At 42.5% G+C, this 15,615-nt stretch overlaps 1 protein-coding gene across 10 annotated transcripts in view; it reads left to right on the top strand.

Annotated features, from left to right (window-relative positions):
* Positions 1–15,615, top strand: part of ST6GAL1 (ST6 beta-galactoside alpha-2,6-sialyltransferase 1) — a 120,744-nt gene that overhangs the window by 98,360 nt on the left and 6,769 nt on the right. For all 10 annotated transcript variants that reach the window (XM_083613863.1, XM_083613862.1, XM_083613856.1 and 7 more), the window contains 4 exons: positions 157–850; positions 2,368–2,465; positions 12,989–13,090; positions 13,966–14,140. In XM_083613863.1, the coding sequence (XP_083469989.1) occupies positions 208–850; positions 2,368–2,465; positions 12,989–13,090; positions 13,966–14,140 (1,018 nt within the window). In that variant the 5' untranslated portion in view covers positions 157–207. The remainder of the gene's footprint in view (positions 1–156; positions 851–2,367; positions 2,466–12,988; positions 13,091–13,965; positions 14,141–15,615) is intronic.

Genomic DNA, 15,615 nt, shown 5'->3' with positions numbered 1-15,615 from the left:
GCCAAATATGGTTTAAATATTAACCAATGACCTGGAACAAGAGGGACATTGTGTAACGGGCTGTTTATTTTGGTGATTTCAAATGATTACACACCTTGAATTCTTTCCTCTCCCCATCCTGATTTTAAAAATGCATTTTTAATGCTTTTTTTATAGGTACAACTTCCAACCTGAAGTTGATCTTCCTAACCTGATGCATCGTACATTATGGTTCATGTCAACTTTGTTAGAAAATGGATATACGTCCTCCTGGCATTTATTTTGGTTCTGACCATTTGTTTGTGGAAGGAATCGCGGAGAGGATTTTATGTTTCGTTTAAAACAGAAGACCAAGCCAATCATGGACCGTTGAGGCTGTGGAGGTGGAATAGCCTAAGACAAGAAACTGTCCAGGATGAAGCCGTCAATGGCACAGGCAAGCTCCATTTGCCCACCAACACATCTCAAGTTCATGTTGCCATCACTGCAGTGCCAGCAAGAAGTAAGTTAGTCATAAAACCTGTGAAATTGCCAAGTCCCATCAAAGTGTGGAACAAGGACAGTTTGTCCAGAAACCTCAACGCTAGACTGCAAAAGGTGAGGAAGAATTATTTGTATATGAACAAATACCGTGTGAAGTACAGTGGGCCAAAGTATGCTGCTAAATCTAGCCCCCAAAAAGTGTTGTGCCAGCTCCGGAAGCAACTGAACTTTGGGATGATCACCACATCAGATGGGCCCTTCAATACATCAGAATGGGAGACCTACCTGCCAAGGAAGAACATCAGCATGGAAGTGGGGCAGATGGGCCGGTGTGCAGTTGTGTCCTCTGCAGGATCCATGAAGTCATCTCATTTGGGGGAAGAAATAGGTTTGCATTATTCCTCTGCCATTTATTAAGCAACAAAATACAGTTTGAAATCTTTGACTTGGGGGCGGGGGGAGTTCAGTGTTACGGGGCTGGAAAAACATTTAATTTTGAATATAATGTGAAGAAGTATGCATGCACACAAAAGCATATACCCAGAACCAGCTTAGTTGGTCTCTAAGGTGCTACTGGATAATTTTTTACTTCGTTTATTTATTTAATTTTGAATTTATTGAATTTGCCGGTAGGACTTTTCTCTTCTCTCTTCCTGCCTTTCATTGCTCAGTGACCACAGATGTCTCGTAGGAAGTGAGCATGGGATCCTGGAACATTAAAACTGGGTATTGGGTATTATATTTGAAATTAGGGCAAGGCATTGCTAGAATTGGCATAGTAACATGTTAAAAGTGTTAAAACCTTGGGCTAGCTCAGGTCTAGCTCTAGAGCAGGTGTAATATTGCAGGCCTAAGTCTAAACCAGGCATCCCCAAACTTCGGCCCTCCAGGTGTTTTGGACTATAATTCCCATCATCCCTGACCACTGGTCCTGTTAGCTAGGGATCATGGGAGTTGTAGGCCAAAACATCTGGAGGGCCGCAGGTTGGGGATGCCTGGTCTAAACCTTGCATTGTAATCTCACTTCAGCCATGAAGTCACAAGGAGAGCTTAGAACAAGGGTAGCTAACATGACGCTCTCCATATGTTATCCCTGACCATTGGCCATACCAGCTGGGCTGATTGGAGGCATCTGGAAAGGATTATGTTTGTTACCCCTGCCTTACAGTATTTCAGCTTCTGCGGACATCCCCATCTGTAATTTGGAGACAATAATACTGATCTATCCTACAGGGTTGTTGTAAGGATGATTGAGATAATGTACATGCAACATTCTGAACTCAGCTTGAATGATTTTAAATACAATTATTCACCTGTCCAATAGGGATCCCCAGTGGTGATAGACAGTGTAAAAGAAAATCAATACAATATGACAGCCTTATAAAAATCCATAAAATATAAACTAAGCCTGTCCAAAACAGACTCAGTACCTGCTCCCGCTTTTTCAGTACCCACAACCAATATTACCTCTGTCTGTGTTAAGCCTCAGTGTCTCATCCACTCCAAAACTCTTAAGCCGCTTCCACTCCAAAATGGCTGCCAGACATCAGCTTGAGAGCTCTCTCCTTCCTTTGGAAATGGAAGTGAAACAGCTGGTGCCCCCTTTCACAGCTTTCACATGTCCGCCTTTGCTGAAATTTTGAGTTCACAGTTCTCTGTTAACAGTGGATTTCTTTCAAATGGCATAAGAATTTCAGGAGCTAATTGGGATGTGGCAGGGCTGATGGAAAGTTTTCACATTCACAGTGGAGAGTTTGATTGTAGTAAGGCTAACGCTCCTCACTGTCTTCTTCCGAAGCAGTGGCACAGTTGGGTTCCAGAGCTCGAAACAGAAACTTTTGAGACTTCGGGGCTTTTGCTCGGGCAGGTGCCTTTCAATTTATATTTCCTCCTCGCTGCTTTCAGATCACCACGATGCAGTGCTGCGGTTTAATGGAGCCCCTACCAGAGGGTACCAGGCTGATGTAGGGCAGAAAACCACAATACGCCTTGTTAATTCCCAGGTAAGTTTGCATGGTATGCGCTGTGCTAAGGGAGCAACAGAAAGGAGTGCGTATTGAGGGCTTTAATGAGAGCTCCTTCAGCTCGTTTTTTCTTGTTCTGCCTGAAAAGATTTGCAAGTAAGAATAGCAGCAAAAAGTAGAAGAATCACTTATGTCAGCTCTTTATGTTGCCATTGCTCAAGAACACAGCCGATGAACATGAAAGGCCTGCCTCTAAACCTTTCTTAGTGATATCTGAAAAGTGTCTTTTCACTGTGGAAAGGACAGCAGATTTTTTAAAAAGCACCACCTGACAGTGTGTGGGGAGGAGGGTGAGAGGGAGGGAGGGAGAGAGAGAGAGAGAGAAATAATTTTGTGCCCATGTTCTACAGAACATTTATTTACTCTACAGAACATTTATCTATTGAAACTTGAAAAACAAAGGGGGAAAAATGATACATAAACATTAACATCAAATGCCAAGCATCTTTTTAAACAACATGTATTACTATTAAAACAAAATAGTGGACATGCTTTTTAATGATGCTGTTTGCATCACAGCTAGTTTGATCTTAAGTGACTCTATATATTTCCCTCCCCATCGCTGCACCTTCACCACCATTGTGGCCTTCAGACTATTAAGATTTTACACTTGTGCACAGATTCTTCTTCTTTTTTAAGTTTTAAGGTATCTTTTTATGTTCCCTTTTGCAAAAGGGGAAAAAATTCAAGGTAGTGATGCCATTTTGGTGACACAAAGGTGATAAAAGGCCCAGGCCACATCAGAGGATTTCCTGCTGTGGCTTCTCCTCATACCAGCAATCCTTTGTTGGAGCATTGCTCTCCTTCACTGTGCTAGACTTCCTATATTGCCCATGCGCTGCATGAAAAATTTGTGCTGCAGCGGCTCACACACTTTCAGAGTAGGCCACAGGGAAATGAGCAGTGCAGCATGATCCCTTTGCGTGTTTATTTAAAAGCAAACAACATGTGTTCAATAGGATTTACTCTAAGGAAAGTGCTCACTCATTCAAGAATGACTAGAATTGGAACTGGATGCTTTTAGGTGTTCTGAATGGGATTTCTGAATTCTCTGCCCAAGAATAAGACCAAAGGAGTTTATATAGGACTGAAATATTAAGAGAGATCACAGATTTTCCAGGTCCTTGTACAGTCCTTAAGGGCACAATCGGAAGGAAAGCAGTAATTTATTGGTAAATAAATACCATTGCTCTTTTGTGATGATTTTAAACGGTGTCCCTGGCCAGTGATAAAAGGCAAGGAGAAAGAATGCAGACACACACTCTTGTCATTCATAGCACAGCATGGATTTTGCTTCACTTGCCCATCTAAAATACCATTATCTTGGAAAGCTCAGTGGTAAAGCATCTGTTCTGAATGCAGAATGTCCCAGGTTCAGTCCCATGCATCTCCAGATAGGGCTCGATATGTCCCCTTGTCTGAAACCCTAGGCAGCCACTGCTGGTCAGTTTAAACAATGCTGGGTTAGATGGACCAGCGGTTTGACCAAGTATGAAATAGCATATTGTATTCCTATGCATCTATCACCATTTGAAAGTGTTATAAGAAAAACTGTTCCCTTTCCCTTATGGCAGGCATGTCCAAAATCTGTTTTGGGGGCCTAATCCGGCCTGTAGGTCAATTTAATCTGACTTCCATGGCAGTATATGTCCTGGGGTAAAATCCTCTTTGAAAAAAGTTTGGGTACCCCTGTCTTACGGGGTATTCCGGAGCACATATAGAGTCCTTAAGTGGGTTCCCTATTGGTAGGAGAAAACAGAGGCCAACCAGGTTATAATGAGAAGCAAAGCAGCTGGTAACCCTGATCTTTATTAAAGGAGCTTTGCAACAGGGTCCCCACACGCAGGAGGGAGGAGAACCCTGAACAATGGTGCGCAAGCCCTTACATAGACATTTGAAATTGCCCACCCTGTAACCCAAGACCACCTCCCCCCAAAAAAAATCATACATACATCACAGAAGGAGGCAGTCTACAGCAGAAATCCTGTCTGCCAGGATCATGGTCACTGATTGCATTACCTGGGCAGTCTGGCTATTCTTTTGTAATGGTTAATACTTTAGCTCTTGAATCCAGGTCACAGGCTCACCCTATTCATATACAAATACACCCATAAGACAGGATTTGCAAGCAAAAAGACAATGGGAAGGCTTTGCCCATTTGCCTCCCTTACTGCAGAGGAATATTTGAGGCCATTGGGAGAGTCAAAATGGCTTCAGGATTGTTCTCCCATACTATTTCAGACACATGGTTCATATATTTAGTTATGTGTGCATTGATGAATATTTATTCTGCGTGTGCATTGATGAATATTTATTCTATATTTGAGACCTTAAAATTCTTATAACACAAGTGATCTCACTCTGGGGCACTGTCCCATTTCAAAGTCTAAATCCGATGCAAGGAAGAGTTCATGTTCTCTGAACCACGTCTGCAATTGTGAATGACCTATTCACTGCAACATTTTGACCCTCTGTGCCCGCAGTCCAGTTTGGGTATGTGGTGTCGCCAAAGGGATGCCATGATCCCTGCAGCTGGCCCCGTCAGACAACTTGATTGATTAGAGCAGCAGGAAGAGGTGGAGGCCTTTTCCTAAAACTATGAAGGATGTTGAGAATGGAGCAGCTGAAAACTAATCCTTAGGCACTTCGTGTTCTCTGCTGTAAAAGCCTCCATGTGGGAAGTGTCACTTCCAGTATTGCCCCATAGTCTGATGGGGGGACAACATGTGGTGGGAGAGAGTAAATCACAGCTGTTGTCAGAAATACAAGAAAGCTAAACTGAAAATTAGCATTTACACAGAAGCCGGTTATATGATATATATATATATATATATATATATATATATATATATATATATAAATATAAGATATTCCATTCATCCGTGTAATAGCTAACGCAGAATGAATTACAGAGGCAAGTAAGTCCAGAGTTAGCAAGGCAGTTCTAAAGCCCAAACAGTTCAGTAATGAAGTAGTTCATTAGGAGTCGTACAGGGGAGCACAAGTAAATCTGGTAGCAATTTAGCCACAAGCTAATGAAGGGCAGAAAGGCACTGCAAGCGGGATTGTGAAGCTGCAGCAGTTCTGGTGTGGACGTACTGTGCTAAAAATAGCCAGAAGTATCTGGTGGCAGGATATTAATGAGGCAGCGGAATTAATGGAGAAACACTTTTGCAGATTCGTGCAGAACTGCCCCCAAACCTCAGTGCGCAGAAGCAGTGGAAAGTGATGATGAAGATGAAGATGATGATATTATTATTATCATCGTCGTCGTCGTCGTAGTATAAATTTATTACTTATACCCCGCCCATTTGGCTGAGTTTCCGCAGCCACCCTAGGTGGCTCCCAATCGAGTGTTAAAAACAATACAGCATTAAATCTTAAAAACTTCCCTAAACAGGGCTGCCTTCAGATGTTTCTTTGCCTTTTTGCTTCCCTGATCGGAGAAAGGGGTGTGACCGGCATGTGCCAGAAACCTCTGGCTCGGTTGTGTGACTTGAATGCAGCCTTCTGCCACACCTGTGCCCCACCCACTTTTGCTTCCGGCCCTACCCATCTCTGGCATGTGCTCCCGGAAGGTTGTCTGTAGGGCAAGTGGCCTTTGGGTACAACAAGTTTCCCCATGCCTTGCCTTAGTACTGTAACTAAGCCAAGATAGTGTGACTGGGACAGACACACATTTCCTCTCTTACTCATACATGTCTCCATATTTATTTCCTTGCTCTTTTCTCCCCTGTGTTGACTTTTAGACTCCATGCTCCAGATGCTTTCCCCCCCTCCTTTTTTCTAGCATCTTTAGATTTAGAGAGGTTTGTCTGTGGGAAACGTTTCAGTCGGAGCAGTTGTAACCATCAGAATAAAAATGTTTGGAAGCGGGTCAGTCTAGCTTATGGGTCGCAATTGCTGATTCGTGCTTTCTGAATTATGTTTTTCTTTCGACACAGAGGGCATGGCATTCAGAGTGCTATCATTCAAGTAACATGTATTGGACACACCCGTGAAGTTCTGTTTAATGCAAATAAAGTCTTAGCACTTATTTTGCTTTTAAAGATAGCCGTAAAGGTAACAGTGGCTTTTTTAAAAAATGAAATGTGCCATTTGCACACAAGCTTGCCGTTCTCACACACAACCTGGACATATTTTGGGATTATTTGACTTTGAGAGCTGAGCACACGCCAGAATTTTACCTCATAACCATTAACAGAGACAACAGAGATAAATCAAAAGTAAATTGACTGCATTAAGGTGGGGAATTAGCTTGCTTACTGTAAATCAATAAACAGAATAAATAACCCTAGCAATAGGCTAAGTTTGAGAGTTTAAGACCAATACAAGAGTTAATTATATTGATTATCGTTAAAGCATTCCTGAGAACCTATAGAAACTCTAGGATGCATTGACATGGGCCAGGGAGATCAGACTGACTTGCTGTAGGAAGAGAAAGGGAGCTTATGTGAGTATTAATAACCCTCCACCCCAGAGAGAAGAATCGTTGCAATTTATTAATCACAAGCAGGAATATAAGAACTGTGTGGAGTGAATTACACTGGGCAACAATTTTTTACTTTTTGAATGTTGTCTAGATTTCTACAATTGATTTAGGGTATTTTTGCACTGCTGAATCAGGAAATGGCATCCGTTTCTCTCCATCAGGTCAGGTTTTTGTGCTATGTTGATTTGAAAAAAATCAGATCTTGTGACAAAATCAATTACATTTTTGTGGCATTATCAGCTGATTTTTGTCAACACATATCATCCTAAATACATTTTTAAGAGAGAAAAATGTTTTTCCAACAACATATATTGATTACCTGATAGAAACATCGATTACTGTAAACTGAATGGTGAGCATTGATAAAGGTAAGTACACGTAAATTGCATGTTGCTTCACCATTTTTCAAACTTCAGGGCTTGAACTTCCGTTTCTTGGAACTCCTGGAATGCTCAGCAGCAGGGAGGTCTCTCTTCAGAGTCCAACTGTAGTCAGCCATCATGACTGCGTCCCAGCGACCCTGATACCTGGTCTCCATCTCTTTCATGTCCTGATGGAATCTCTCCCCCTGCTCGTCACTCATTGAACCCAGGTTTTCAGGAAACCGGTCCATATGTGAAAATAGGTAGTGCATCTTGACGCTCATGTTGCAGCCCAGGTTTCTTAAAGCAGTCAGCATGTTGTTGACAAGTTCTGCGTAGTTTCTGGCCTTATTGTTGCCAAGAAAGTTCTTCACTACCAGAACAAATGCCTTCCACACTTCCAGTTCCACTTCGTTCATTGAGTTTCCAAACTCTGGATCTCTGATGAGCTGACGGATCTGAGGACCGTCAAAGATGCCAGCTTTCAACTTCTCCATGGTCAATCCTGGAAAAGCCTGGCACAAGTAAGTGAAGCAGTCACCATCCTTGTCCAGAGCCTTGGTGAACTGCTTGATTAAGCCGAGCTTGATGTGCAGCGGTGGGAAGAGTATTCTGTCTCTGTCCACCAGAGGGTCATTGATGACTTTCCTTTCTTTGCAAGGCACCAATTCCTCCTGCACAGGCCAGTCCTTCTTCGTGTAATGCTGAGCACGGTCCCTACTATCCCACATGCACAGAAAACATGGGTACTTGGTGAAGCCAGACTGTTGTCCCAACAAAAAGTTGACCATCTTCAGGTCAATACAAATAAACCACTTATGCTGATCATAACCAATTTTCTCCAGCACATACTTCACCGCTTCATAGTTCTCCTTCAGTGTAGTCGAGTGAGCCGGGGTATAGAGGCAAACTGGTTGCCGTTGTGTAGCAGAACACATTTCAGTGATCGCTTGCTGCTGTCAATGAACAGTCTCCGATCTTTGGGTTCGTACTGTGGCACTCCAAGCTTGAGCAGAAGCTGTGCAATATCTGCACAGTACACCAAGTCCTTCTCTTCCGAGAAAAAACGGAGGTACTCTTGATGCCTGTTGTGGAAGAAGCTGATGCGAGCACTGTCAGAGAGGAGGTTTTTTCCCTTCAATCTGGATGCCAACAGTTCGGCAGAGTCCTTTGACAAGCTGAGGTCGCGAACTAGATCATTCAACTCCTTTTGGGAAAATGGATGTGGAGCATCATCTTCAAGAACCACTTCTTCTTCATTTCCTTCAACACTGGAGGCATCTTCGTCACTAATGTCAGGAAGTTCTCCGAAGATAGGCACTGGAATTTCATCACAATGAGCTACAGGACAACATGCTGATTGAAGATCAGGATACTTGAGGCTGCTCCGGTTCTTTCTGTTGATCCCAGTCACATCAACAGCGCAGAAGTAGCAGTCAGTGACATGGTTTGTCGGCTCCCTCCAAACCATGGGAATTCCAAAGCTCAGACTCCTCTTGCCATTGGTCCACCCACGTAGAGTCTCGGTGCATGCCTTGCACACCATGTGTGGCGCCCAAGCTTTATCCTGGTCACCAAGTTTAATACCAAAATAAGCATGATAAGCAACTTTATGCTTTGCCGCACCAATTTATGGAAGATTTCGAGGTTTTATGACTTCAAACTGATCCCTTTTCGACATAATCACCCAGAACTATCGGACCTGAATACTTCTTGTCATTAAAATAATCATTTCCAATCAAAACAATTATTCGACATGGCATTTTACCCCCACCAACTTCTTCTAAAATGCTCCACACAAGCATACATGTGAACAAAAACATAAAAAAGACATGTGGCCATAGCTCAAAAACTTGACCTGATTGAGCAAAACCAATGTGATTTTTGGATTCAGCGCATCAGATTCGCCCTAAATCAACTGAAAAAATGCAGACAACAAATTTGTTGTTGACCAGTGTTATTGATCAAAGAGGATTGGTAAACATCGGAGAACGGAGGAAAGTTTTATGACGCAGTTTCAAATGGCATCTCGCGAAGACAGGCTTGCCTAAGAAGGACGGGGGGAGGAGGACCAGGGTCATCGGAATGCAAATGATTATCGGAATGTTATCTAGACCTGGCAGAGCCCTCTGAGATATGTTTGGCAAGCCTGGGGAAATCAACGGACAGACTGAGGGAAAGTTCTTTACGGAGGTGTGGAATGGCGTCTGTCCTTACGTGATATGATTTTTGGAGAGTGTAAAACCCACACAAAGGATGTTTGTTTTCAACCCGATTGTGAAGATTATCAGAGATCGCAAAGAAAGGAATATATGATAACAACAAGAAGATGAGGAAAGTAACAAAGAGACTATCTGGACAGAACTGGATAGAACTGTCTAATTAAAGCAGCAATATAAGTGATGTTTGGACCCCTTTTCGGAGCTTGAAGTATGGGTACCCCCAACAAAAATTTAAAAATCTGGCTGTATAATTTGGAACTAATGTGATTTGGAAATAATGTGATTTGATTGGCCTGTTAATAAAAATTATATTTTTTTTAAAAAAAAGGAAGAGAAAGGGAGGTTGTTAGAGGAGGAGGGGGTAGTACTTTTATGGCGTGTTGAGAAAGGATTTAGGGAAGGATCAGAAGAAAGCAAATGGACGAGTTTGGGACATGACAAGGAGAATAAAGGGAGCGGGTCTCAAATTGGATCAAAATTAAAGCAGAAGCAAAGACAACTCTTGTCTTCTTGGCCATGAAAGAGTGGTAAAGGGTGTAAAGTGGTGCCAGCCAGGAAAAGTCTTAAAGGCTTTAGAAATTGCTTCTAAAAAAACATCATTCTGTTTCTAGGTGAGTAGGGGATTAATGTAATCTTTTGGGCTCTACTGGAAGGAGCCTCAGGCCATTGACACTACTTGATTAATAATTGTGGGAAGGAGTGCATAGGAAGGAGTGCCCTGTGCAGAAGATAATATCTTGCCTTAACACTTCCAGATTGAGTCAGATGCTGTTCTGTTTGTTTTAAACCCACAAGTGATAAGGGGAGATAGCAGAGATTTACAGTAAAGGAAACAATAGGTTTACCAGAAAGTGTTGCAACTCAGTTTACTTCAACATGCATGATGAGCTTCCTGCAATGGGGTCTGTTGACCAAAATCCCCTTTTCAGGCACAGACTACCATAGAATAAGCAGAGGAGTGGGGTAGGCTTGCTTTGTAACAAGCTCATTTCCCAGTAAGGATGATCCAGAATATAGGCCCTAGTAGAAAAATTGAAATCTAATCCAATTGTTTAATAACCCTAAATTGCTGATCGGTGGTTTACACAGGCATTTCCCTGTGTTTTAACGGGGCTGTTCCACTGCACATTTTAATAACAGTCATTTGTATTTTAATGTTTTAATGGGACTGTTTTATTGTGCACTTTAATTATGGTGTGTTTCTAATGACACTGTATCTTAACAAAGATGTTCAATTGGGTTTTTTTATGCTTTGTAAATCATTTAGAGGCCACATGGGGATTAAGGAGTATATAAATTATTAAAATAAGAACAGTATTTCTGTTCTCCTGTTGTAAACAAAAATCTGCCCTTTTTCCCTTATGGGTTATCCAAGAGCCCATATAGAGTCCTTACATAGGTTCCCTATTGGTAGGAGAAAATAACAGAGGCCAACCAGAGAATATTGAGAAGCAAAGCAGCTAGTAAGCTTGATCTTTATTGATCTGTTGCAACAGGGTGCTCCCCTTACCCGCAGGAAAGGAGGAAGAGCCCAGAACAATGGCGTGCAATGCCTTATATGGACTTTTGAAATTGCCACCCTGTAGATCACGACCACCCCCAGAAACATCATACCTACATCACAGAAAACGCGGTCTAAAACAGAAATTTGAATGTTGTTTTTCTCCTGTCCTTGTTTATCTCCTGTCTGGCAGGTTACTTGATTGGATTGCCTGGGGAGCCTGGCCAGTCTTTTGTAATGATAAATACTTAGTTCCTGGGCCAGGTCACAGGCTCATACCCTATTCAAACACAGACATACCCTTAAGACAGGATTTCTGAAGGAAAAGACAATGGGGAGGCTTTTCCATTTTCCTTTGACCTTGCAGAGAAAACATTTGGTCAGTTTGGGACAGTTTGAGGATCAAAATGGTTCCAGGTCAGTCTTCCTGTGCTGATCTATGTAAGTGGTTGGTTGGTACACTTATGAATATTTAACATATATCTAAGACCTCAAAATTCCTATCACACTTACATGGATTTTGAGCTTGACGGTGAAAGGAACTTGCAGGTGCCTTTTGCGAGGCTTTGTGAGTTGGCTACCTGTGTATAACCCACCTTCATGGTCAGGAAAAAGTTGGGAGATGGTGGGAGGCTGTGCCATCAAGAACATATGATGTGGAGGAGAGACTGGTTTCGTTCACATGTCACAGTAGACCATATTTTATGGATTACTGCGAAAGAGATTGTTCCCACTTTGCTTCTCCCATCAGGTGAGCTGAAGTGACAAGCCATGAGGTTTGCGAACCCTGGATTGTCACTAGTTTCTCCTGAAACAAAACAAACCTTAGCTTCAGATCATGGTTTGTTTCCCATGATCATACATTTGCATGTTACAACAGGCCAGGCTTTGGCTTGTCGCTGCTGCTTGCTCTAGTAGATGACCCATGGGTTCCCAATTCTATGATACGAAAACCATTGACCATTGTGTGCAAAGGCAGCCACTGTCTGGAGAATATAGGTGCCTGGTGCCTGCTGTAATAGAAGATGTGCAGAGGATATTTTCTGTACAGAAGGCGTTTTTGAATTCATTTTTTCACTATACAGTGGTACCTCAGGTTAAGTACTTAATTCGTTCCGGAGGTCCTTTCTTAACCTGAAACTGTTCTTAACTTGAAGACCACTTTAGCTAATGGGGCCTCCTGCTGCTGCCGCGCCGCCAGAGCCCGATTTCTGTTCTTATCCTGAAGCAAAGTTCTTAACTAGAAGCACTATTTCTGGGTTAGCGGGGGCTGTAACCTGAAATGTATGTGACCTGAAGCGTATGTAACCCGAGGTACCACTGTAGATATTTTGGATAACAGGAAATGCAGCTCAAATAAACTTGAGCACCAGGTTTTTAAACTGTATAATTCCATGATAATCATGGAAAATTAATAAATTGTTATTAAAAAAAAAAGAAGTCCATGATAATCTTGTTTGGATCAGTAGTGAGGATGATATCTAGGAAGGGGATGTGTGAATTTTTGATGCTGCTATTGCACTGCATTTCATAGTTGGGTGAACAGAGCTGACCTTGTTTTTAAATTGCTCCAAGCATTCTTTGCCACTGGACCAGAAGAGAGATATGTGCTCTACCTCATGGTCTTCAGCCTGATTTGAGAATAATTCAAGAGAATGTGTGGCTAGGTCATTTAACCCTACTGTAATGTCCATGACTAGATCTGTCTAGATTTGGAGCGACTGTTTTCACCGATCCTGGCCTGGTTATCAAGATCATTTCCCTTGGTTTCAAAAGGAACTGCAGCTTAAAAGTTGCAGTTCTCATGGAACAGTGTCTTGCAACAGCCAGTGACATTTGCCACCAGTGAAGCCTTGCAGTCTGACCTCCCTGTGCTTTTCAAAGTGGCAACATGTATTAATCACCACCTCTTTTGTCATTCCCAGCTTATTACTGTAGAAGAACAGAAGTTTGTTACAGATCCGCAGTATAATTCCGGAATCTTAATTGTGTGGGATCCAGCACCATATCACTCAGGTATCCATGAGGTACGTTTGAGCTATGTGCATATTAAAATAATTGCCTGGAATTGCAGTGGATTCTGGGAGAAGGTTGTGGTCATCCTGGAAATGCATGGTTCTGTGGTTGTAAAGACTAGTACAGGGGAAGGCAACCTAAGGCCCGTGGGCCGGATGTGGCCCAATCACCTTCTCAATCCGGCCCACGGACAGTCTGGGAATCAGCGTGTTTTTACATGAGTAGAATGTGTGCTTTTATTTAAAATGCATCTCTGGGTTATTTGTGGGGCATAGGAATCCGTTCATTTCCCCCCAAAAAATATAGTCCAGCCCACCACATGGTCTGAGGGCCCACAGCTGAAAAACGTTGCTGACTCCTTCTCTAGTATCTCCTCACACCTGACACCAGAAGCACCAGGTACATGAAATCGGCCTAATCCTCAAATCAAAACACTTTGATGCTCCGTGTACAGTTCCACCAAGGCTTAGGGCAGCTATTGAATTATTGCCTACAAAGAAAACCAAAGGATAAAAGCACATCCCTTTAATTATTTCCACAACCCCCCCCCCCAAAAAAAAAATCAATTTAGAAACAAACAACCCCTGGATCTATTTCTCTGCAGTTCAGCAAGTTTCTTGTCTAGCAGCATCTCTCTCATGTCTACAGTTTTCAAGCCAATTGCACGCAAAACACTTGAGATTTAAGTGATGCACCTCAGAGCTGCAAAGGCAGCCCTCACGGAACCACTGCAGCTGTTCTTCTGAAATTCAGCACGGTTCATCTGCTTGGTGTGGGGACATGAAATTTTTTTTTGAGAACATCTCTGAATCAGGCTTCTCTGTTTGGAGACAGTTTTGCTAGTATTCGTAGAAGAGCCACAATTCTTTTTTGCTCTTGGTTTCAGTGGTACCAAAAACCGGACTACAATTTCTTTAAAAGCTACAAGAATTATCGGAAAAGGCACCCGGAACAACCTTTTTATATCCTGAATCCCCACATGCAGTGGCAGCTCTGGGATATCCTTCAAGAAAACTCACCAGAGGATATTCAGCCAAATCCTCCATCTTCAGGGATGCTTGGTACGTTGTTTGCAGGGCAAGTCCTGGGTTTCTTCTCTGGACTGTGAGTGGGTGTTACCTATCTTTTCATATAACAGTGAACTTGGGCGGTTGAGTACCTATCAGTAAGAGAAGGGGAGCTCAGTTGGCAAAAGTATATAGATTTTTAAATTAAAGGAAAAGTGGCCAAAACAGCCAGGCAAGGACCTCTGAGCTAACAAAACGTTGGTGGCAGTTGAGCCGAGGGAGTAAAAAAGGGTTTAAGGGATCCAAAAATTCAGTAGAATAAAGTCTCTGGTTGAGAGCAGCCGAGACATGGAAGAGAAAATAGAGGTCAATCCATTGCCCTCATTTATCCCTTTCCTCATAAAATAGACGGCTAGATTTGTTAACAAATGCTCATTCTACAACTTCAGTCTATCCCTGGCCTCTGTTATAAGATGCTGCCACCCCTCTTGCCTCCCTCAAAACACACTTGTTTAGTGAAGCCTTTGACATCACCCTTTAGCATACTGCTGGGGTAGTCATCCTGGTGCCCCCAGATGTTGTTGGCTCCCAATTCTCATCAGACCCAACCAGTCTGGCCACCAACATCTGGAAGACACTATATTGAGCAAACATGTTATTCTCCTGTTGGCACTTGTCTCCATCTTTTGACTGCAAACCAAGGATGGGTGATATCTGTTCCTCCAGATGTTGTTTGATTCCAATTCCTACCAAGCCCTGCCAGCATGCCCAGTGGTTAGGGAGGACAGGAGATGTGCTGTGTCATCTGGAGGGTCACAGGTTCTCCTTCCTTAGTGTAAACACTATTGGGTCAAGGATCTGCCTCTTGTACTTGCACCATGCACACAGAGGGAATTATTATTTATTATTATTATTATTATTATTATTATTATTATTATTATTATTACTACTACTACCTCCTCCTCCTCCTCCTCCTCCTCCTCCTCCTTCTTCTTCTTCTTCTTCTTCTTCTTCTTCTTCTTCTTCTTCTTCTTCTTTAGCTAACAGTTAATGTTTGGCACACAGCTTGAGCTGCTTCCACCACAGGAAAGAGACTGGTTTTCTCTGGATGAAGCATTCTTTTCTTTTCTTTTTACACAGGTACACACACACACACACACACACACCTTACTTGCAGCTAAATAACTATAACAAAATGATAATTCAATTACCACCCCATGCCATATCGTACCCCCCACACTCCTAAGTATTACTGTGTTTACTCGAATCTAATGTGCAATTTTGGTGCCAAATTATGTTGCAAAAATTAAGGTGCGCGTTAGATTCGATGGCGCATTAGACTCGAGTAAATACGGTAGTCGGTGTGGTTTTTTAACTCTTGCCACAAGATGGCACTATTGCATAGTAAGATTCTGACACAAAAGAGGACATGTTTCCAGCTGAATTCTGTTGCTGTGCTTGAATTGATAAGGCGCAAATATTGCCTTGTCTTGCTGCGCATTGAGATCCTGTGACTGGCAAAAACAGTG

This window comes from Podarcis filfolensis (assembly GCF_964270895.1).
Source record: "Podarcis filfolensis genome assembly, chromosome: 5".
Taxonomy (NCBI): Eukaryota; Metazoa; Chordata; class Lepidosauria; order Squamata; family Lacertidae; genus Podarcis; species Podarcis filfolensis.
This window is presented reverse-complemented; position numbering and strand designations above follow the sequence as displayed.